The 18,518-nt window shown below is 42.9% G+C and overlaps 2 protein-coding genes across 3 annotated transcripts; both read left to right on the forward strand.

Annotated features, from left to right (window-relative positions):
* Window positions 1-14: 14 nt before the first annotated feature.
* Window positions 15-5,796, forward strand: rpl9 (ribosomal protein L9). 2 transcript variants are annotated; one of them, XM_003452132.2, is made up of 8 exons: window positions 15-31; window positions 579-625; window positions 725-840; window positions 2,485-2,580; window positions 2,726-2,858; window positions 3,697-3,777; window positions 5,053-5,182; window positions 5,650-5,796. In XM_003452132.2, the coding sequence occupies exons 2-7, from the start codon at window positions 580-582 to the stop codon at window positions 5,157-5,159; spliced, it is 579 nt and encodes a 192-aa protein (XP_003452180.1). In that variant the 5' UTR covers window positions 15-31; window position 579; the 3' UTR covers window positions 5,160-5,182; window positions 5,650-5,796. The 2 variants fall into 2 exon arrangements, with proteins under 2 accessions (XP_003452180.1, XP_005456923.1); XM_005456866.3 differs by lacking the exon at window positions 15-31 and having other exon boundaries at window positions 467-625; window positions 5,653-5,796.
* A 1,657-nt stretch (window positions 5,797-7,453) lies between these two features.
* rfc1 (replication factor C (activator 1) 1) lies at window positions 7,454-17,579 on the forward strand. Its single transcript, XM_013275727.3, has 23 exons — window positions 7,454-7,598; window positions 9,139-9,285; window positions 9,373-9,448; window positions 10,197-10,292; window positions 10,387-10,694; window positions 10,792-10,863; window positions 10,972-11,049; window positions 11,140-11,481; window positions 11,592-11,705; window positions 11,798-11,977; window positions 12,375-12,479; window positions 12,688-13,114; window positions 13,217-13,329; window positions 13,440-13,554; window positions 13,864-13,952; window positions 14,208-14,345; window positions 14,864-14,959; window positions 15,058-15,311; window positions 15,408-15,525; window positions 15,780-15,925; window positions 16,031-16,244; window positions 16,798-16,980; window positions 17,071-17,579. The coding sequence occupies exons 1-23, from the start codon at window positions 7,596-7,598 to the stop codon at window positions 17,164-17,166; spliced, it is 3,510 nt and encodes a 1,169-aa protein (XP_013131181.1). The 5' UTR covers window positions 7,454-7,595; the 3' UTR covers window positions 17,167-17,579.
* The last annotated feature ends 939 nt before the right edge of the window (window positions 17,580-18,518 follow it).

Consider the following 18,518-nt stretch of genomic DNA (forward strand, 5'->3'; position numbering starts at 1 on the left):
TCCTTTCCTCCTTTCCTCTGCTACCGGCGAGGTGAGGATAACCGAAAAATTGTTCCCTTGCTTTCATCTAACTACATCTATGTCTCTTAAACCTATATTTCGCTCGATTTTGAGCCATCACATGGAGATTATGTTACACTTCTCACTATAATCTGTATTTGTAGCCTACTTTAGCTCTGTTGGGATATATGATGTTAGTTTTAAGCAGGTTTGATGCTTGAGGCCTGGCGCTCTGTTCGCGCTGAGGCCCGCAGCGGATTTAACAATGCTCATATTAAACATGGCGTTTGTGTGGTTCCAGGTGTTATTTAACATCTTCTAAGGTTTTTACTGTATCGGTATATCATGAAAGGAGCTGGTCGGCTATTACAGGCTGTCTAATGCTTACTTCTGTTAGCATTGTAGCTAAAGCTAGGTTACACCAGTGTGGTGTGGCTGTATCTCACAGTCCGAACTTTAGTAAACAGTCATTATGGAGCTGTTAATATCACCGATACAAAGGCCTACACGCTTTAGCCTGAATCTCAGAGCCAGACAAACTTTTCAGAGTTGAAAACACGCATTTTGTCTCTTTACAGAATGAAGACCATTCTCAGCAGCCAAACTGTCGACCTCCCCGACAATGGTAAGGGGAAAATCAGTTTTCCACACAGTTGTATTTATATCCTGTCTGTAGAGTAGCTTCTAACCTTTCTTTTTTATATTTGTGCTTGTTGTGCGGCAGTCGAGGTGAGGCTGAAGGGCCGAACTGTGACTGTCAAAGGCCCCCGTGGCAAGCTCACCAGGGAGTTCAACCACATCAACCTGGAGCTCAGCCTGCTGGGCAAGAAACAGAAGAAGGTATGTAAGAGCCAAAATAATGCTAAGTTACTTAAAGTGAAGTTAGCAGCCCCAGGATGTGATGGCAGGAGGGCATCACACATGGTTGGCATTAAGGATGTGTGATTTTAGAGTGTACAAGTTTTCAGATTTAAATAGTAGTGCTTTAATTACCCAGTGATCACTGGGTAATTGGAGTTGTTTTGGTTAAGGTGGAAAATGTTAAATTAACAACTGCATCATTTAGAAAAGTGCTTTAAGAACTGGTCGGGTCTCCAAACTACTAGGCTCAGTGCAAAGTTTGTAGATAAAGGGCTTAAAATGTCAATTTATTGTCTTAAAATGGAAATAATCCTAAAAGCCAGTTATGTGCTTTGCCTAAAAGTGCTATAAGTGGATTGTAGAATGAGTGTTTGTACAGGGCTGTTTATATGACAGTTGAAAAAAGGTTTAATACATACATACAAGGCTGGCGTCAACAATGCTAAGAACGAGTTGTAGAAAGTCTTTAATTTTAGAGAGAAACTATTGAAATATCTGACTTTTCAGGCTGATTTAGAGCCACACTGGCTGTGACTATCTGAGATGATATCAGTGTTTGAAACCATCCAACTGTTTTCTTCAATTGATCCAATCCAGGTTGAGCCTCTCCCAACTGTGATAGGGCGAGAGGCAGGGTACATGAACAGGTTTTCAGTCTATTGCAGAGCTAACACAGAGAGACAGACAGCTGTTAATGCTCACATTCACGCCTATGGCACACTTCGTTATTAATGTTACATTTGACAGCAGCACTGTTGCCGCACAGCAAGAAGGTCCTGAGTTCAGTTCCACCATCAGGCCGGGGTCTTTCTGTGTGGAGTTTGCATGTTCTCCCCGTGTTTGCGTGGGTTCCCTCCGGGTACTCTGGCTTCCTCCCACAGTCCAAAGACATGCAATTAGTGGGGTTAGGTTAATTGATCAATCTAAATTGCCCATAGTTGTGAATGCGGGAGTGAATGTGAGCGCGACTGGTTGTCTGTCTCTGTGTGTTAGCCCTGCGACAGACTGGCGACCTGTCCAGGTTGTACCCTGCCTCTCGCCCTATGACAGCTGGGATAGGCTCCAGCGCCCCCCGACCCTGAAAAGGAGAAGCGGATGGATGGCATATATTTGAAGTGTGGGAGGAAACCAGGGTACTCTGAAAGAACAAAACAAGGGGAGAACGTACAAACTCCACACTGAAAGACCCTGGCCGACCAGTGCATTTAAACCCAGGACCTTCTTACTGGGCTAAGCACCACACCTCAGTGCTGCCCCCCGTTTAAAACCTCTAGAATTTGTCCAATAGTCTGTGTGGTTTGCACTTGCTGTGTATATATAGTAAGTGTATACTGACATTAATGCACTTGGACGACAGAGCAAGCAGGTTAAAGGTTGTTTAATGTCCGACTGCATTGGTTTTTGGTGTTCTGACATGTGTTCCTGTCAGATTTGAGGCTGTTAGCCAGGGTGTAGTTAGTGTATCGTAACAGGTAAACAGCAGCTACTGCCACAGGTGAATGTGGTTGTATTTTCCAATGTCGGTCTGCAAGGCCAGTATTTCGCCGCACACGTGGGATGATTGCTTTAACACCTATTTCATGGAAGTGATTTGAGCTGCTGTACTTTTTTTTTTTTCCTCAGCTTCGTGTGGATAAATGGTGGGGAAACAGGAAGGAGCTGGCCACAGTCCGCACCATCTGCAGCCACGTCCAGAACATGATCAAGGGAGTCACTTTGGTGAGAGCTCAGATCTGCTTGTTTCAGTCGGCCCAGTTATAAACCCTGTGCACGTTTCTGGCTGACCCTGCCTATTGTTCAAGCATCAATTCTGTTTGCTTTGTCAGTCCAACTCAGTGCCTCTCATGCTTTTGTGCCACTGCAGGGTTTCCGGTACAAAATGCGTTCCGTGTACGCCCATTTCCCCATCAACGTGGTCATCCAGGAGAGCGGCACCCTGGTCGAGATCAGGAACTTCTTGGGAGAGAAGTACATTCGCCGTGTCCGAATGAGGGGTGGTGAGTCTGCGTCGCATCATGGAAATGTTTGAGAATGGCACGTGTGAAATCCAGAAATAGTCAAAGTTTCTGAGGTGTGGCGTAAATGACTTTGTCAGGAGAAGTTGGAAATTATGTATAACTTCATATTGGGTCTGTGATTAGACACAAATACTTGTGACAGATTAACAGTTAATATAGCCAGATGGAAGGGACGACAGTGAATTTATCATTTTAGTCTTCAAAATGTCAAATTATCTTTAAAGATCATTAAAGACTTGTTTTTGTGATATTTGTTTCATCAGTTCAAAACCGAATAGGCGTCATTATACTAAAATCATGAAATTCACACACTTGTGAAGCTGAACGAGCTGCTGATTGGGCAAAAACCGCTAACGGCTGATTTGAAAACCAGGGCTCGTTAATTTTATGGATTAGGAAATTATTTTGTACAGATTAATTGGTGTAGTGCGTCTCTGAGAAGGGATTTTGAATTGGCAGAGAGTGAGGCACATGCAGACTTTGTGGAGTCAGTGAAGCAGATGCTTTAATTTGTGATGAAGTCTGGAGTTGCACTCAGAGTTCAAACAGGGCCAGTTAAACATATCGACTTTTCTCTCAGCAGATTTAAAGATCCTGAGCTCGCCTCAGTTTGGTGATGTAATGTCTGAAGCTGCATATTTATTGTTTGTTGGAACTGTCATCTCATTGGAGGGCAACTTTAGTGTTCAAGTAGTACAGAAAAAAAACAAGAAAACACCAACAAATATTTCTGAAAATGTTTTGTTTTTTTGTTTTTTTTTAAAACATTTCTAATATTGTATAAAAAGACTGAACTTTTGTCCTTTCTCTCTTTCAGGTGTGCTGTGTTCAGTCTCAGCCGCACAGAAGGACGAGCTGGTCCTGGAGGGTAACGACATTGAGCTGGTGTCCAACTCTGGTACGTCTGCTGCTGTTTCCTCTTTAGGTTTTCTACACAATAGGATGAAATGATAACATTATGTCAAGCTCCACCAGCAGATGAGGAGTTTTTCATTATTTCAGTTGCAGCCTTCCTGAAACTGATTGAGTGTCACCTTGATGCTCGGTGTAGATAAGAATGAATAAAACATCAGAGGATGTGTGTCACTGACCTTATGGTCGGAAAACTAGACTCTGTGGACGTTTGTTGCACATCATCTGAAGACAGTTGGACATCAGTGCAGCTGTTAATCCTGTTAAATCCAGTTGTTATGTAGAGCCCCTCACATTCTTCCATTCAATGAGAATAGATGAATTTCCCTCTCAACTATCAGTTTATCACACTTGACTGCTGATCAAGTCTCCCCTCACCTAAAGTCCTACTGTTCTCCTTACTGAGGTGCAGTGAGGGTTTTATCGATAAGTGTTGTGATGGACATGATTGTCTGACAGACGTGAAGTTCAGGTTCCCAAATGAAGTTATGGAATGAGGATAAACTCAAATTACTCTGAGAAAAACAGCCTCTCTGATCTCACCAGTTTTTTAAACCATTGTAAGTTTGAGTTTCTCCTTGATTTGATTTTTCACCTTCACTCTTGTACATTAAGGACTGAGCACGGTCTTGTGTTTGCATGTCTACTTTGATGAACAAAAACACCATCACTTCACCTCAGTGGAGATTTTTTTGCTAGGTGTAACATTCTCTCAGATTCTGTATTTTTAGAGATTTTGTCCATATTAGTCTGTTTTGGGTTTTTTTTGTTTTGTTTTGGCTCAAAGTTTTTGAAGACAAAGCTTTGTTATAAGCAATGAGGATAAATATCATATTGATGTCAAACAAACGCCAAAAACTGTCACCTGACTATAATCCACTCAAGGCTGTATATAATTTCTGAAAATGAGTTTAAAATCAAAATGCTCCTGCAGGTGGATTTTCCTGTAAATCCCTGATGGAGCTGTGAGATGCGAGTGTGAGATGCCTTTAGACCTTTTTAACTACCTTTTGATTCACATGCTACAATCCAAACAGCTAGAGCTGCATGTATAAAAAGAAGGGTCGGTATGAGACCGCTGCCTCAGGGAGATATCAGGCTTTTCTGGACTTGTATCCAGATTCTTAGTAAACACGTTAGAGCTGAAATTTGAACTTGATGGAGCCAAAACCACAGCAGACAGTGTGCCACATAGTCCTTCCTGAATCTTGTGTAAGCCTGTTGTGATGTGCTACTTACCACCCCAACTTCTCTGTTGCAGCTGCTCTGATCCAGCAGGCCACAACCGTCAAAAATAAGGATATCAGGAAGTTCTTGGACGGCATTTACGTGTCTGAGAAGGGAACAGTCTTGGAACCGGAACAGTAAAAGTTACAACTACACTCTTGGAGGTTAGACATCACCATCCTCCTGTCCTGCATGCTCTGCTGGTTTTTCTTCCTTTTAATGGTTTCATTCTTTCAGATCTTTTTACACAGTGTGCTGCTGCTCCACTTTATTTAAACTTATTTGTTGGGGCAAATGGATGCAGTTACATTATTTTCCATTATTAAGTTCTCCTTATAAGAAGTCGCCTTCATGTGTGAATCAGTCTGCAAAAGTCTGACTGGGCTTTTAACAGTTTATCGGCAGTTTCAGATCATTAACAGCTTCATAAAAGCTCTAACTGATATGAACCGTTTTCCAGCCCCATGTGGTGTTTGTGTGGATGCTTTTGGCGTCACTGTCTGCATGAATGTGCACCACAGCGTGCATCTGTGGTCCTAAAGCTGCCCATTATTTTTGAAGTAAACTCTTCATTAATCCTCACACTCAGTTGATCTCTGTCCTCACACTCGGCTCCTCTGTTTGTTTCCAGCAGCCCTGAAGCAGCAGACCACCACAGTCGGAAAGAAGGACATCAGGAAGTTCCTGAACGGGCACAGTGGATTTCCACTGTGGTGGAGCCCATCAGCATCATAAATCCCTGTCAAGACCAATAAAGCTAAAAGTGTTTTCCAGTTAATCCAGTCTCTGCCTCCCTTTCTTAATGGTTTCTGAGAATAATTCAGCAACATCTTTATATTTTTATAAATTGCACACGAATGAGTCACTGGTGTAGTTCTACCCATCATCAGAAGTTTAGCATTTGAAGGTTTTGTTTAGTTTCACTTTGTGTTCAGTGGATTTCCTTGTTTTAGTTTAGCTTCACTGTTTGAGTTCTGTTTCAGAAGAAAGATTTAAGAAATTCAGGATGAATATTAATATTCAAACAGTGCTTGTTAGAGTTTGTCTCACCAGGCAGGTTTTGAATACTAAAACTAAAGACATCGTAATCACCGATGAACTTAAGGGCTGTGAATGGGCTGGATCCCTGCTGTCACAGGGTGAGATACAAAGTACATCATAGGACGCTGGCAATCATGCTCAGCGACTGTTTTACTTGTGCAGGTATAGCTGTTTTTGTTAAATTTCTACTAAATTCATGCTCAGTTTTTCCTTGTATTTCATTATAATAACAATAAAACTGATGGATCAGGTTCACTGAAGAGCTTATGAAAATACTGAGATTTCCTGAGGACCAAAGTGATTCACAGACGGTTTCCAGTACATCCACTGGTTTGTTGCCAGACTCACAAGTTTTAATTTTGAACATGTAAACGAACACAGACTACTAAAAGCAAAATATATAACCCTAAAACTTGTAAAAATTTCACATTTATTACCTCGATTTTTACTTTGTTCTCAGCACAGCATTTCATACACCTCACAGTGCTGATACTTCAGTCTCACACAGACTGAGGTGGTTTGCTGTGTGAGGCGTTTGTCTGACCTCAGGAACATCTTCAGGAGGACCAGGAATCAAACCGACAACCTGTTCTAAAACCAGAGGAACTCAAATACAACCTCACCTGAAGGTTTTCATAAACTCACCATGTTTGGTTTGTATGAAAGTCTCAAGTATAAATGCAAGAGGAGCAGAAAAAAAGATTAAACCTTCATTCCTCACAGTATCTATAAATGATTTGGGTTATACAACGTGGATTAAATGCATCCAGATCGCTTTTCTTCTTTATAATATTTTTTAAAGAACAAACAACAACGCGGAAACAAAGTGGATTTGCTGGGGGGAAAATGGAGTGAAGTAGTTTGAGTGGTGTTTTCCTCCGGGAGAGTAGTTTTGTTTTTTTAATGTGTATTTGCATTTTTAGTTAAAATCTGTAGGTTATTCAGGTTTTAAACAATATTCTAACAGTGCAGACACTACAGTTTATTTCGTATTGATTGCTCAAACCATATGTATTGTGGTCATTTTTTGAGTTCAATTTTAGTTATATTTATTTATTTTACTTTCAATTCTACAATTATGGATATGAAAGTTGAGCATTACACTAATAAAGTGAATTATGTACACATATCTGTACATTGTGTATTGTTTTCCACATTATTTCAGAGTATTATCAAATCAGTGATACACCTCATTGCTTTCAGTGATAAAAGCGCGCAGATTTTACCGGAAATTCTTCACAATAAGAAATTAATGCAAAAAAATAAATAAAAATCTGTTAATTTATACCACGACAAAAAAAAAATTGGTTATTTATTCTTCGAAACTTTTTTTAATTTATTTATCTTGACGTAAACTTTTAGGTTTTCTTTAGTCGAATAAAAAAACGTACTCGTGGTGACGCAGTGACGCACGCCAACCAGCTGCCGGAGCGTCATTTCCAGGCGACCGCGGACTCTTGCTTCGCGCCAAGCAGTTGAAGCTTTTTCTTACTTTTTTTTGATAACAGACCAACACAGCGAGAAAGCGCGTTCATAATGGTACGTGACATATTTCAGCTGCTTTTTCACTCAAACTGGAGCCTGTGTGCATAAACACAGCGGGTAAATATGGAGGAAATGATGCTGTTGTGTGGTTAAACCTCGCTGCTGCTACTGATGATGATGATGATGAAGCGCAGTGCGCAGTTAGCTCCTGCTAAAGAGGATAAACTTCAATCCTTTGGTTCAGATGAAGCTTTGAGCAGCAGGTGAAGAAGGTGAAATGTATGAAGTGTAAGAGCGTTCAGTTTGTAGTTTGTGTAGCTGTACGGTCTGCTGTGGAAGCACACTGACTTACATGCAGAGGGGTGACAGTTTAAAGGAAAACCATAAAGCAATGGGTGGAGAAGGACACACACAGGTGCAGATGCTTCCTCACAGCTGCACTGCAGGATACAGTGAAGCAGCAACATCTGTGGCATGCGTGAAAAGACTGAGCTGACTTTGAATACTTTGTTTTTGTTTGGGTGCCAATAAGGTGAATTTAATCACTTAAATAAAACTAAAGATAAAAACTGTTTTTTAAAAAAGCAAAATTAACTCATGTAAAATCAACAGTTGACTTGTGGTGTAAACTCATAAAACCTAGCAAAAGGAAATGTCCTTATGCTAAGATTTTCACTAGGACTGACAGGATGAGGGAACATTCATAGATGTAGTGAGGACATGCAGAGGGTTGGTGTGACAGAGGGTGGTTATGTCCACTAATAGGAGCAGCAGAGTGAAGAGGATGGCTTCATTCAATTAGGGAAAATATAGGGAGGAACTAGTGGGTATGAATATATTATCAAGACAAGCCAGTCGGTTTTAATTTATGTATCCGAGTAAGCATAATAAAATGGATTTAAGTAAAATAAGTTATTGGGGAACCAAAATAACTACAAATAGGTATAAAATAAGTGAGCTAGTCTACAGACAAGATTAGTAAATAATTAAAATAATAAAAGATTTCCACTTTGGGGGAAAAAATGAATATAGCTGCCTTTGACTGTGAAATTCATCGTTTCTAATTTGCAAAATGAGATCATGTGCTTGAGCCACAAAAATGTGGATGGGGTAGGGCGGAAGGATACAATGTCTCACTGAGATGTCAAAGAATGAAATAGTTTTATTGCAGAGAAATAATCTGCAGGAAGTGAAACCTCAAAATAGCAAAGGGTCCCTGAAACCTGTCCACTTTACAGCAGGAACAAAACGTTTGGCTCAGATTGCACACGATTGGACACATGACATCTGTCACATTGGTCAGTTATGTTGGAATACATTTTTGACAGTTGAGACTTTAAAAGAATCGACTCTGTTTAATGTCTTAAACTGCATGAGTTGCACCCTAGTGCACAATGTATTTGAATGTGTAGTAAGGATGGATTTATCATGCCATTTGCATTCATAGCTCCTACTCCCAGGCACTTTGACTGCATTATGAGTCTCCAGGGCTGTCAGGATGTTGTATAGTTTTGATAAAAGTGATTTTTTTCCTGTTTTTTTCCTTTTACGTAATTCTATAATTCTTACAGTTTGTACTCTTCTGTGTGTGCAGGACATCAGGCGGTTCTTTGCACCGACATCGGCTAAGCCTGCGGTGCAGAAACCTGCCCCGAATGGAAATGACAAACAGGAGAAGAAGAAGAAGAATTCCTTGTCAACGGACGAGGAGGTGAAAAAGAAGAAGAAAGAGGCCAACAAGGTGAGGAGCTGCCTCCTCTCCTTGTCTCCTTTCTCTGTTCCTCCTCATCCTGTTTACCTGGCTTTATTGTGGTTTCATGTGCTGTAGGTCAAAAGCAAAAAAAGTGAGGAGCAACGCAAGGATGGGGAGAAAAAACGAAAGAAGCACGCAGTCATAGCCTCAGGTAGGCATTTCCTCCACAGTGATGTCTCGGTGTCACAGCATTGTTATTTTTCTGAATTTTTTTAAAGGATTTGTTAAATTACATTATTTTAATGTAGTTTATTGCTGTTTGAGGGTTTCATGAGATGTGTGCAGAGATCTGCAGCATCCTCAGGCTCTTCTGTGCATCTGGATTAAAAAAAAAAAAAAAAAAAGATAACACACATTTTCAAAAGTTTACAAACAATTTAGCCTCATATTTTCATCTAAAGATGAATGGAAATAGATTGTAGATTTAGATGAGGACAGAATTATTAGCCCCCTATGAAAGTTGAATTTTCACCCCCTCAGACGCAGAAGAACTAGCAGGATCAAAATGTTGTAGTTTTCAATAGTCTCACATGTGCTCCTGACCAATCACAGCTCATTCTTCCTCAGCTAATCTCTCAAGCTCCTCCAGATTGGATGGATTTCAGTTCACCCCACAGATTTTCAATAAGTCAGAGTTTTGTGTATGTCAGTCAGTAATGTTCACTTTGGCCTTCTGGAGGTAGTTCCTCGCCAGGATTCACGTGTGTTTTGAGTCGTTGTTGTGTTGGAAGACAAAGCGATGAACCAGACCCAGTTTTGCTGCTGACTGTTTGAGGTTTTCTTTCAAAATCTTCACATACCCATCTTTCTTCATGATTCCTTCCACCTTGAGTTTTTCTTGGAGCCTTGCAGCCCGTTTCTGTGCAGGATTCTAGTGATGCCTTTGTGTTTGTGCTCAGACTCAGATGAGGAGGAGCCAGTGAGGAAGTCGAAATCCCCCAAAGAGAAAGCGAAGACGAACAAAAAAGATCCCGTGCAGTACGTCTCTGAAACAGGTGATGCTTCATATATGCTCTAACCTCAGCGTTAAAGGGAAAATGTCCTTTTTTTATAAACGCGTGATAGAAGGCCTCTCTGTTCTGCTTGTAGACTCGGACAGCGACAACTTCCAGTCCTTGAAGAAGACTTCCAAATCCAAACAGAACGGCGCCGCAAAAACGACAAAAGCGGACGCCGCGAGCTCTCGTCTGGAAGCCAAACAGTCGGGGAAGTCTCCCGTCAAGCCATCCTCCACCCAGGGAAAAACCACACCAAAATCTCCTCCTGTGCCTTCCACCCCAAAGTCAGCTCCGCCTCCTCAGCCCAAACAAACCCCCACATCAGTACTCGATTACTTTGGCAGCGCGAGTGTTCAGCGCTCGGACAAGAAGCTGGTAGCCAGCACCAAACGAAAGGCTGTGAGTACTGAGGCATTGCTTCTCTGTGTGCGTGCTTCCTTTTTTCTTTACTCATCCTCTCATGACTCAGTAATGATCCTTTGTAAAAACTCCTCAGCCGACTCTGGCAGACGACCTGATAAGCGATGAAGAAATCGCCAGGCAGCTGCAGATGGAAGAGGACATGGAGGTAGGCTGATCAGCTGCTGCTGGTTTATTTGACTTTGAATTAAAGCTGTTTAGTAAATTGACAGATGGCTGTGACCCGTAGTTCATTACAGCTCTTCTGCTGTTTCAGCTGGAAAAACAGGTCCACGAGGATGAGGAGTTTGCCAGAACGCTGGCCATGCTGGATGAAGAGCCAAAAGCGAAGAAGGTAAAGGCTGCAGGGATTAAAAAGGCTCATGCACTTTAATTATTTAAGTTTTTTTCAAGTCTCATTTCTTTTGTCTTCCCAACCATCCAGGCTCGCAAAGGCTCTGATGAAAAACAAATCTTGACCACGAGCCCCAAAAAGAAAGCCACAGACGCTGCCGCCCCTGGGAGCAGCTCGAAGACCAGCGTGTCTGAAGATGTGGTTAGTCCGTCTCCCAAAAAGACCACAGCTCCTGTAAAAGCCAGCTCCAAACTGGCCATGATGAAGAAAAAGGATGATGACAAGAACGAAGGGGTGAAGAGCAAAACCCCTACTAAGATGAAAATTTCTCCCAAAAAGGAGCCCCACGCTTCATCCATCTCAGAGAAGACGTTCACCCCCAAAACTGGAACCACGCCCACCGCACTCAAGACTTCTCCCAAGAAACCGGAGGTGAGCCACACAGACGACCTATCAGATCAGAGGAAGAAAAAACCTGAGCATATAGATGAAAATATCCACTTCAAACAATTTAAAACCCAGATTATTTTCCTCTGTCTCAGAGCACGAGCACAAGCCCTGACGACCAGGAGAAGAAGAAGGCCAACTCTTCAGCTTACAGGAACTTCCTGAACAGAGATGGACCACGAGCTCTGGGCTCAAAGGAAATCCCAAAGGTAACCTGTGCTCGCTGTAGATGCTATTGTTCAGCTGGCCAGCGAGCTTGCACTACCTTTGCTTTACTGCCTGCGTGGTTTGTGTTTTCCAGGGAGCAGAAAACTGTTTGGAGGGCTGCGTGTTTGTCCTGACCGGCGTCCTCGAGTCTATGGAGAGAGAAGACGCCAAATCTCTCATCGAGCGATACGGAGGCAAGGTGACGGGCAACGTCAGCAAGAAGACCACCTACCTGATTCAGGGCCGAGACAGCGGTGCATCGAAGCTGGAGAAGGTGATTAACGTGGCATTCTTTGAAAACCAGACTGTCTGACAGATCTCTTTGGACATGAATGAATCACCATATTAAAGGATATGTGCTCTCTTTGACATCAAACAGAAGCTGGAATAGAAAAAACTGTCTGAAGCCCGAGCTTTTATCTCACAGGGATTAGCTGTTCCAGCACCGATCATGTGTGTTATGAGTACTTAATCAATGCATATGACAGAAAATAAGGAAATTCAATAAGAAAATTAAGATGGACTTAAAGGATAAACAGTTTGAGCTCCAGATAAGAAAAAATGGCAGAAAATGATAATAAAAATTGCTCCTTTTTTCTTTATTATCCTCTATTTTTCCCACACAGACGTGAAACATTTTGCTTTATAGTTTTGTTTCTTGCGTTTCTCAGGCAGAGAGCTTCGGCACCCAGATCCTTGACGAAGACGGTCTGTTGGAGCTGATCAGAACAAAGCCAGGAAAGAAGTCCAAGTATGAGATCGCTGCGGAAGCTGAGGTCAGTATTGAAATTATCCTGTAATGTACGATTTAATCTTTTGTAAATCAGTTAAACTAAAAAAGTATATAAATATAAATATATATATGTATAAACTTATCTTGTGTCATAGCTGCTTATTTCTGCTCCCGGATTAAACGCTTTACATTAAAAGATGAATTTTACCCATTTCCGCTGGGTTTCTATACCCTCTGCTTTTGTCACATAGAGCAAAACCACAAAGACCAAGACGCCTCCAAGCCAGGCTTCAAAGAGCACCCCGAAGGCCCAGAAGATCTCTCCCTCTAAGGGTAATTCCAGGTCACCTCACACCCCGAGCCCTTCAAAGACCGGCCAGGCACAAGGCCGCGGTACCAAGACCAGAGACGGAAGGACTCCACCCGGGAGAGGCTCGGGTCAAACTGCGCGAAGGGAGCTGGGCCTTTCCTCTTGTGCCTCTTCTTCTTCTGTCCCAGAACAATCATCTCCATCACCCACAGAAGAGTGTGGCAGCCTGCTGTGGGTGGACAAGTACCGTCCACGCTCTCTTAAGGCTGTGATTGGCCAGCAGGGCGGCCAGAGCTGTGCAAACAAGCTGCTGCGCTGGCTGCAGAACTGGTACAAAAACCACGGCAGCGGGAGCGGCAAACCAGCAGGTAGCAGAAGACTGAACATGATTTGTTTTTGGTCGATTTCAGCTTTTTAAACCCGTCTGTGCTGAAGACTGCATGTGTTCTTTTCTGCTTTCTTCTATGCAGCGGCTCGATTTGGTAAGTTTGGAGGGAAAGATGATGGCTCAGGATTCAAAGCCGCTCTGCTCTCCGGACCGCCAGGGGTGGGGAAGACCACCACAGCTGCCCTGGTCTGCGAGGTCAGCGTGAAAACACACACACAGATTTATTGTGAGCAGTCTGTGTGCGTATTGAGCACGCCGCTCTAATCTCAGCCTCGCGTTCACTGCGTCTGTGTGTCGTCCTGCAGGAGCTGGGCTTCAGTTATGTGGAGATGAACGCCAGCTGCACTCGCAGCAAAAACAGCCTGAAGGAGGTCGTCGCCGAGTCGCTGAACAACACCAGCATAGAGAACTTCTACAAAGGTCACTCCTGTTTTCAGCTGCCTTTATACAAGTGATTAAAAATGACACGCAGTCTGTGCACAGGCCGGGTGTCTCTTATTAAAACAGCAAAGGTAAACAGATGTGGTTGTTGTTCTCAAACAGCAGTGACTTCTCAATTAAAGTAGATAAGAGCTCACTTATTCAGCTTTTCTTAAACAATAACTCTGACTGTGCTTTTACAATATTTATGAAGTGCATGCTGGACAAACTTTTTAATAAATTAACGTAACATACAAACAATTAATCAGTGACACTTAAACCGTCTTCTTGTTTGTTGGTGTTTTGCAGGCACGTCACAGACAGTGAGCAGTAAACACGTGCTGATCATGGACGAGGTCGATGGCATGGCTGGCAACGAGGACCGCGGAGGAATTCAGGTAAATGAAGGCATTTCTTTTACAGACTGTAGAGATCTTCACTTTTATAAGTTAAAAGTTTTAGATTAGGGAAATGTGTAAAATAAGCACTCACAGGTTTCAGCGCTGGTTGATGGTCGATGTTGGACTGAGCAACTGCAACAGAAAATAGAAGTTGAGTCTGATCCTCAGACTTCTCCAGCTGACCTTTAGATCACATGCTTATTGGTTTATTTCTGTTGTTTCTTCGATATTGATGTATTTCTGCTCCTGTAGGAAATGATCGGCCTTATTAAAAATTCAAAGATCCCCATCATCTGCATGTGCAATGATCGGAACCACCAGAAGATTAGATCTTTGGCCAACTACTGCTTCGATCTGCGCTTCCAGAGACCGCGAGTGGAACAAATCAAGGTACTCGCACATACATCTGATAATTACGCGTACCCTACCAATGTGCATGTGTGTGATACAACATCAAAGCCCTGTATATACCTTTCAGTATAGATGGTGCATTTTCAGATGTGTAAACACTAATCAGAGCTTTGCATGATGAGCTTGTGTGTTTTTTAATGCACTGGGGCCTGAGGGCCTGAAGATTTTCAGCATTGTCCTTGTGCACAGAGGTTTCTCCAGATTGTCAGAATCTTTTGACGAGATTAACTGTAGAGGATAATATTCGCAAACTCTTTACAATTTTGCATCGAGGAACATTATTCTGAAATTGTTCTACAGTTTTCTGCAGATTGGTGAGCCTCTGCCTGTCTTCACTTCTGAGAACCTTTTTCTCTCTAAGATTTATTTTTCAGCTTCTTTTGGAGTTGGGTTTGTGCTAAGTGACAGACTGATAAACACTAGAATTTCAGTCACCCAGAGAAACCACAGCAAACATCATCTATGACAAACGCGGTTACTTCTTCTTCATTTCTCAGGGAGCCATGATGTCCATTGCTTTCAAGGAGGGAATCAGGATCCCGCCCCCAGCTCTTAACGAAATCATTTTAGCCTCCAATCAGGATGTCCGACAGGTAAAGAAATCAAAGCGTAAACTCATAACGAGGCTGAGATGGTTGTGTCCTGTGGTTACCTCCTTACCTCCTTACCACTGTGGCTGTTTTCTCTCCAGGTGATCCACAATCTCAGCATGTGGTCAGCCAAGGACAAGGTGATGACGTACGACCAGTGCAAGTCCGACGCAGCCAGCGCACGCAAGGACATGAAGCTCGGGCCGTTTGACGTCTGCAGGAAGGTGTTTGCCTCGGGGGAGGAGACGGCCCGCATGAGCCTCATTGACAAGTCGGACCTCTTTTTCCACGACTACTCGCTGGCGCCGCTGTTCGTCCAGGAGAACTACCTGCACGTGCGCCCAGCTGCTGCAGGGTGAGAGAGGCCACCTGCTTCACCCCGTGCGTAAAATTGACCAAGATGTCAAACTTTTATTTTAAATTTGCTCGTTTCCTTTGGTTTTTTTGGCAGTGGCAATCTGAAGTCCCACCTGGTGTTGCTCAGTAAGACGGCTGACTCCATCTGTGACGGCGATCTGGTGGATAGACGGATCCGCTCAAGACAAAACTGGTCACTGCTACCCACCCAGGTAACACACACACACACAATTGCATTGCTAGATTTTCTTTTAATCATAGTGAAAGCAGCAGCTAGCTTTTCATGAGAGCGTGAAAAACAGGACAGAAAGCCGCTCAGTGAGCCTTGAACGTTGATAAAAAGCTCCCTGTGGGATGCATACACAGGTGCTTCTCTGTATTCTCATAAAGGTGCTGAAAGGCTCTAATGAAAGCCCCTGATCATGCTTCTTCTTGTGTTTGTGTGTGTCTGTGTGCATATTTGCAGGCCATTTATGCCAGTGTGTTACCAGGCGAGCTCATGAGAGGCTACATGAATCAATTCCCGATCTTCCCCAGCTGGCTCGGCAAGAACTCCTCGACCAATAAACACTCGCGCATCATGCAGGAGCTGTCCTCGCACATGAGTTTAAAGTCAGTGTTTTTTCTTTATCATCTTAAAATGATGCTTTTAACACATCGCTGGGCTCAAACTGCTGCTGCAACACTGAATTATTTTATCTGCTGGGCTCTTCTCAGGACACTGAGCAGCAAACAGGCGGTCAACCTGGATTACCTGCACTACCTGCGACAGGCGATTCTAAATCCACTCCAGAAGCACGGAGCGGAGGGCGCTGCCGAAGCCGTGCAGCTGCTGGACGACTATCAGCTTATCAAGGAGGACGTGGACAGCATCATGGAGATCAGCGTCTGGGGAGGACAGCCCGACCCCTACTCCAAACTGGACTCCAAGGTGAGGAGGCGGCAACATTTAACTGTTTTGGTTTTTGTATTTTGCCTCTACTGAGGCTCTCCAATAGAAATATCTACTGAAACATTTGTCAAGACAAAGAGCTTCCAGAACTTTTTCTATAATACACATTTGTTATGTAGAAAAGCTGAGACGTCCTGTTGAAATCGCACTTCTTTTCCTCATATTAAATGGTTTTTAAATGGATTAAATGGTTCCCTGGTCTAGTCCAGTGTAGATCAAATTATGTATGTTGCCTATGATGTAAAATGAGTTTGATGTCCCTGCATTAAAGGTAGTTTTTATAAAATTCTCAAACATTCTTTAACTAAAAGCAGTTATATACACCCACTAGTAAAATGCTGCCCCCTGGTGGTGGTGAAAATGTTGTTAAAAATCTACAGAAGGGAATTACAAAAAGTACCTTTAAAACCAAAGTTATGACATGAATGATCTCAAATTTCTTCGTCAATCTCTGCAACTCATTAGAACAGAACTGGACGTCTTTACGTCCCAACAACCAGCGAGTTTTGACAATGTCTTTGTCACCTTCCAGGTAAAGGCCGCCTTTACGCGGGCATACAATAAAGAGGTCCACCTAACACCATACTCCCTGCAAGTGGTGAAGAAAGGCCGCCGTGGTGGCGGAGGGGACTTTGAGGGAGGGGAGGAAATAAGCCAGGAAGATCCGGAGTCTGAAGACGAAGGAGAGGGGCTCAAAGCCGACGCTATGATTAAAGTGAGTGCATTCAAGCTCTGGGATCATTATAAGTGTTAAGTTCACCCTTCTGTATATTTCTCACACATGCATTCCTGTTCTTCCCTGCAGCAGAAGAAGGCCAAACCCACCAAGGAGTCAAACAAGGAGAAGAAGGAGGATTCTGGAAAGGGCAAAGGCAAGGGCAAAGGCAAGGCTAAGAAATGACCCGAGGAAGAAAACTAGCCGCCTTGGTCTGGACTAATGATGTTCTCTGCACTTGTATCTTTCCAAAGTAGTAAAACTGGTCCCTTTAAACACTTGAATACAGACTGAGGAGCGTTGCACATGTTTTTTAACTCCAAATCTCGCCATACTGAACAAATGATGCGCGTAATCTTCTCGCTCCACCACCATCATGTCTGTACATCGCTGTAGGAACGTGTCTCATCAGGAGTGTCGTTTACTCCTTCTGATAATGCGACTTTGGCTGGAGGACTGTTTCTTTTTCTACAACTACAGTACAGAAATGCTTTTGCTTTTGCTCTGCAGTTAGCACAGTTTCTCTTTTTCCTGTAAATTGCAATTTTGTAAAAAAAAAAAACTCCAAACAAAAATACACGAGTATTAATAGAGAAATGTGTTGCCTAGTGACTTATTTGAACTTTAACGAATAACTTTAACTGCTCTGTGGCTTTTCTGGTGGGACATGCCTGAAATAACTCAACTGCCTCCTTTCGATGTGGAGGAGCAGCGGTGCTATTCCGAATCCCTCTCAGAGGACTCCTTGCCCTCTCTCTAAGGGAGAGCCCAGCCACCCTTGAAAGAAAACTAATTTCTGCTGCTTGTATCCACACCCTTGTTCTTTCAGTCACTACCCAGAGCTGGTCTACACTTCAGGGTAGGAGTATAGACCAGCATCCACATCACTGTGGGGTGGTGCAGATGCTGTACTGCTCTGTTGCCAATTTGTCTATATTTGTATATAGTTGAAAAATGTTAAATATTCTGGGGATCCAACAAGAGGCCTCATCTCATCCACCACCATCCCGAAGATAGCTGAGCAAACTTACATTAAATCGACTCCGAAAAAGCGTCCAACTGTGGACAGACTCAGCTGTGAGCAACTGCAGATTGTGGCGCACTTAAAATCCTTTAATTTTCTCAAAAATTGACAGTGCGCCTTATAATCTGGTGTGTCTTATGTATGAATTTTGGTTGTGCTTACTGACCTTGAACCGATTTTATGTGGTACACAGTGCTCAAAAATCTGTCAAAAAATGTTTTAGCACGACTTTGGTAAGCTACGAAGCCGCACCGCTTGATGGATTGTCGGAGCATTATGGCTACGGTAGTCAGGAGCCTCGCGGAGTAATTCGGGTCCAAAACTCCGCTTCAGGTCCCAAAGTCAAATGAACACTTTGGCATCATTGAGAGTTAAAAACTGTCTAAATTCTTTCATCGTTAATAATGGTTAGGGACAAATGCAATCGCATGGCAGGATGCTGTAAACTGACCAAACTTCAGTCTGGAGAACAACTGAGATAATCCATCCAAGGTTAGTCATTAATATAGTGCAA

Source organism: Oreochromis niloticus, linkage group LG6 (assembly GCF_001858045.2).
Source record: "Oreochromis niloticus isolate F11D_XX linkage group LG6, O_niloticus_UMD_NMBU, whole genome shotgun sequence".
In the NCBI taxonomy this organism is placed as follows: domain Eukaryota; kingdom Metazoa; phylum Chordata; class Actinopteri; order Cichliformes; family Cichlidae; genus Oreochromis; species Oreochromis niloticus.

Bases quoted from the DNA above. Each gene is read 5' to 3' on its own strand.
- rpl9 (XM_003452132.2), top strand. From the start codon at position 580: ATGAAGACCATTCTCAGCAGCCAAACTGTCGACCTCCCCGACAATG. The intron at 2,581-2,725 runs GTGAGAGCTCAG...GTGCCACTGCAG, and splicing joins TGATCAAGGGAGTCACTTTG to GGTTTCCGGTACAAAATGCG. The intron at 2,859-3,696 runs GTGAGTCTGCGT...TCTCTCTTTCAG, and splicing joins CCGTGTCCGAATGAGGGGTG to GTGTGCTGTGTTCAGTCTCA.
- rfc1 (XM_013275727.3), top strand. The intron at 9,286-9,372 runs GTGAGGAGCTGC...CATGTGCTGTAG, and splicing joins AGAAGAAAGAGGCCAACAAG to GTCAAAAGCAAAAAAAGTGA. The intron at 11,978-12,374 runs GTGATTAACGTG...TGCGTTTCTCAG, and splicing joins GTGCATCGAAGCTGGAGAAG to GCAGAGAGCTTCGGCACCCA.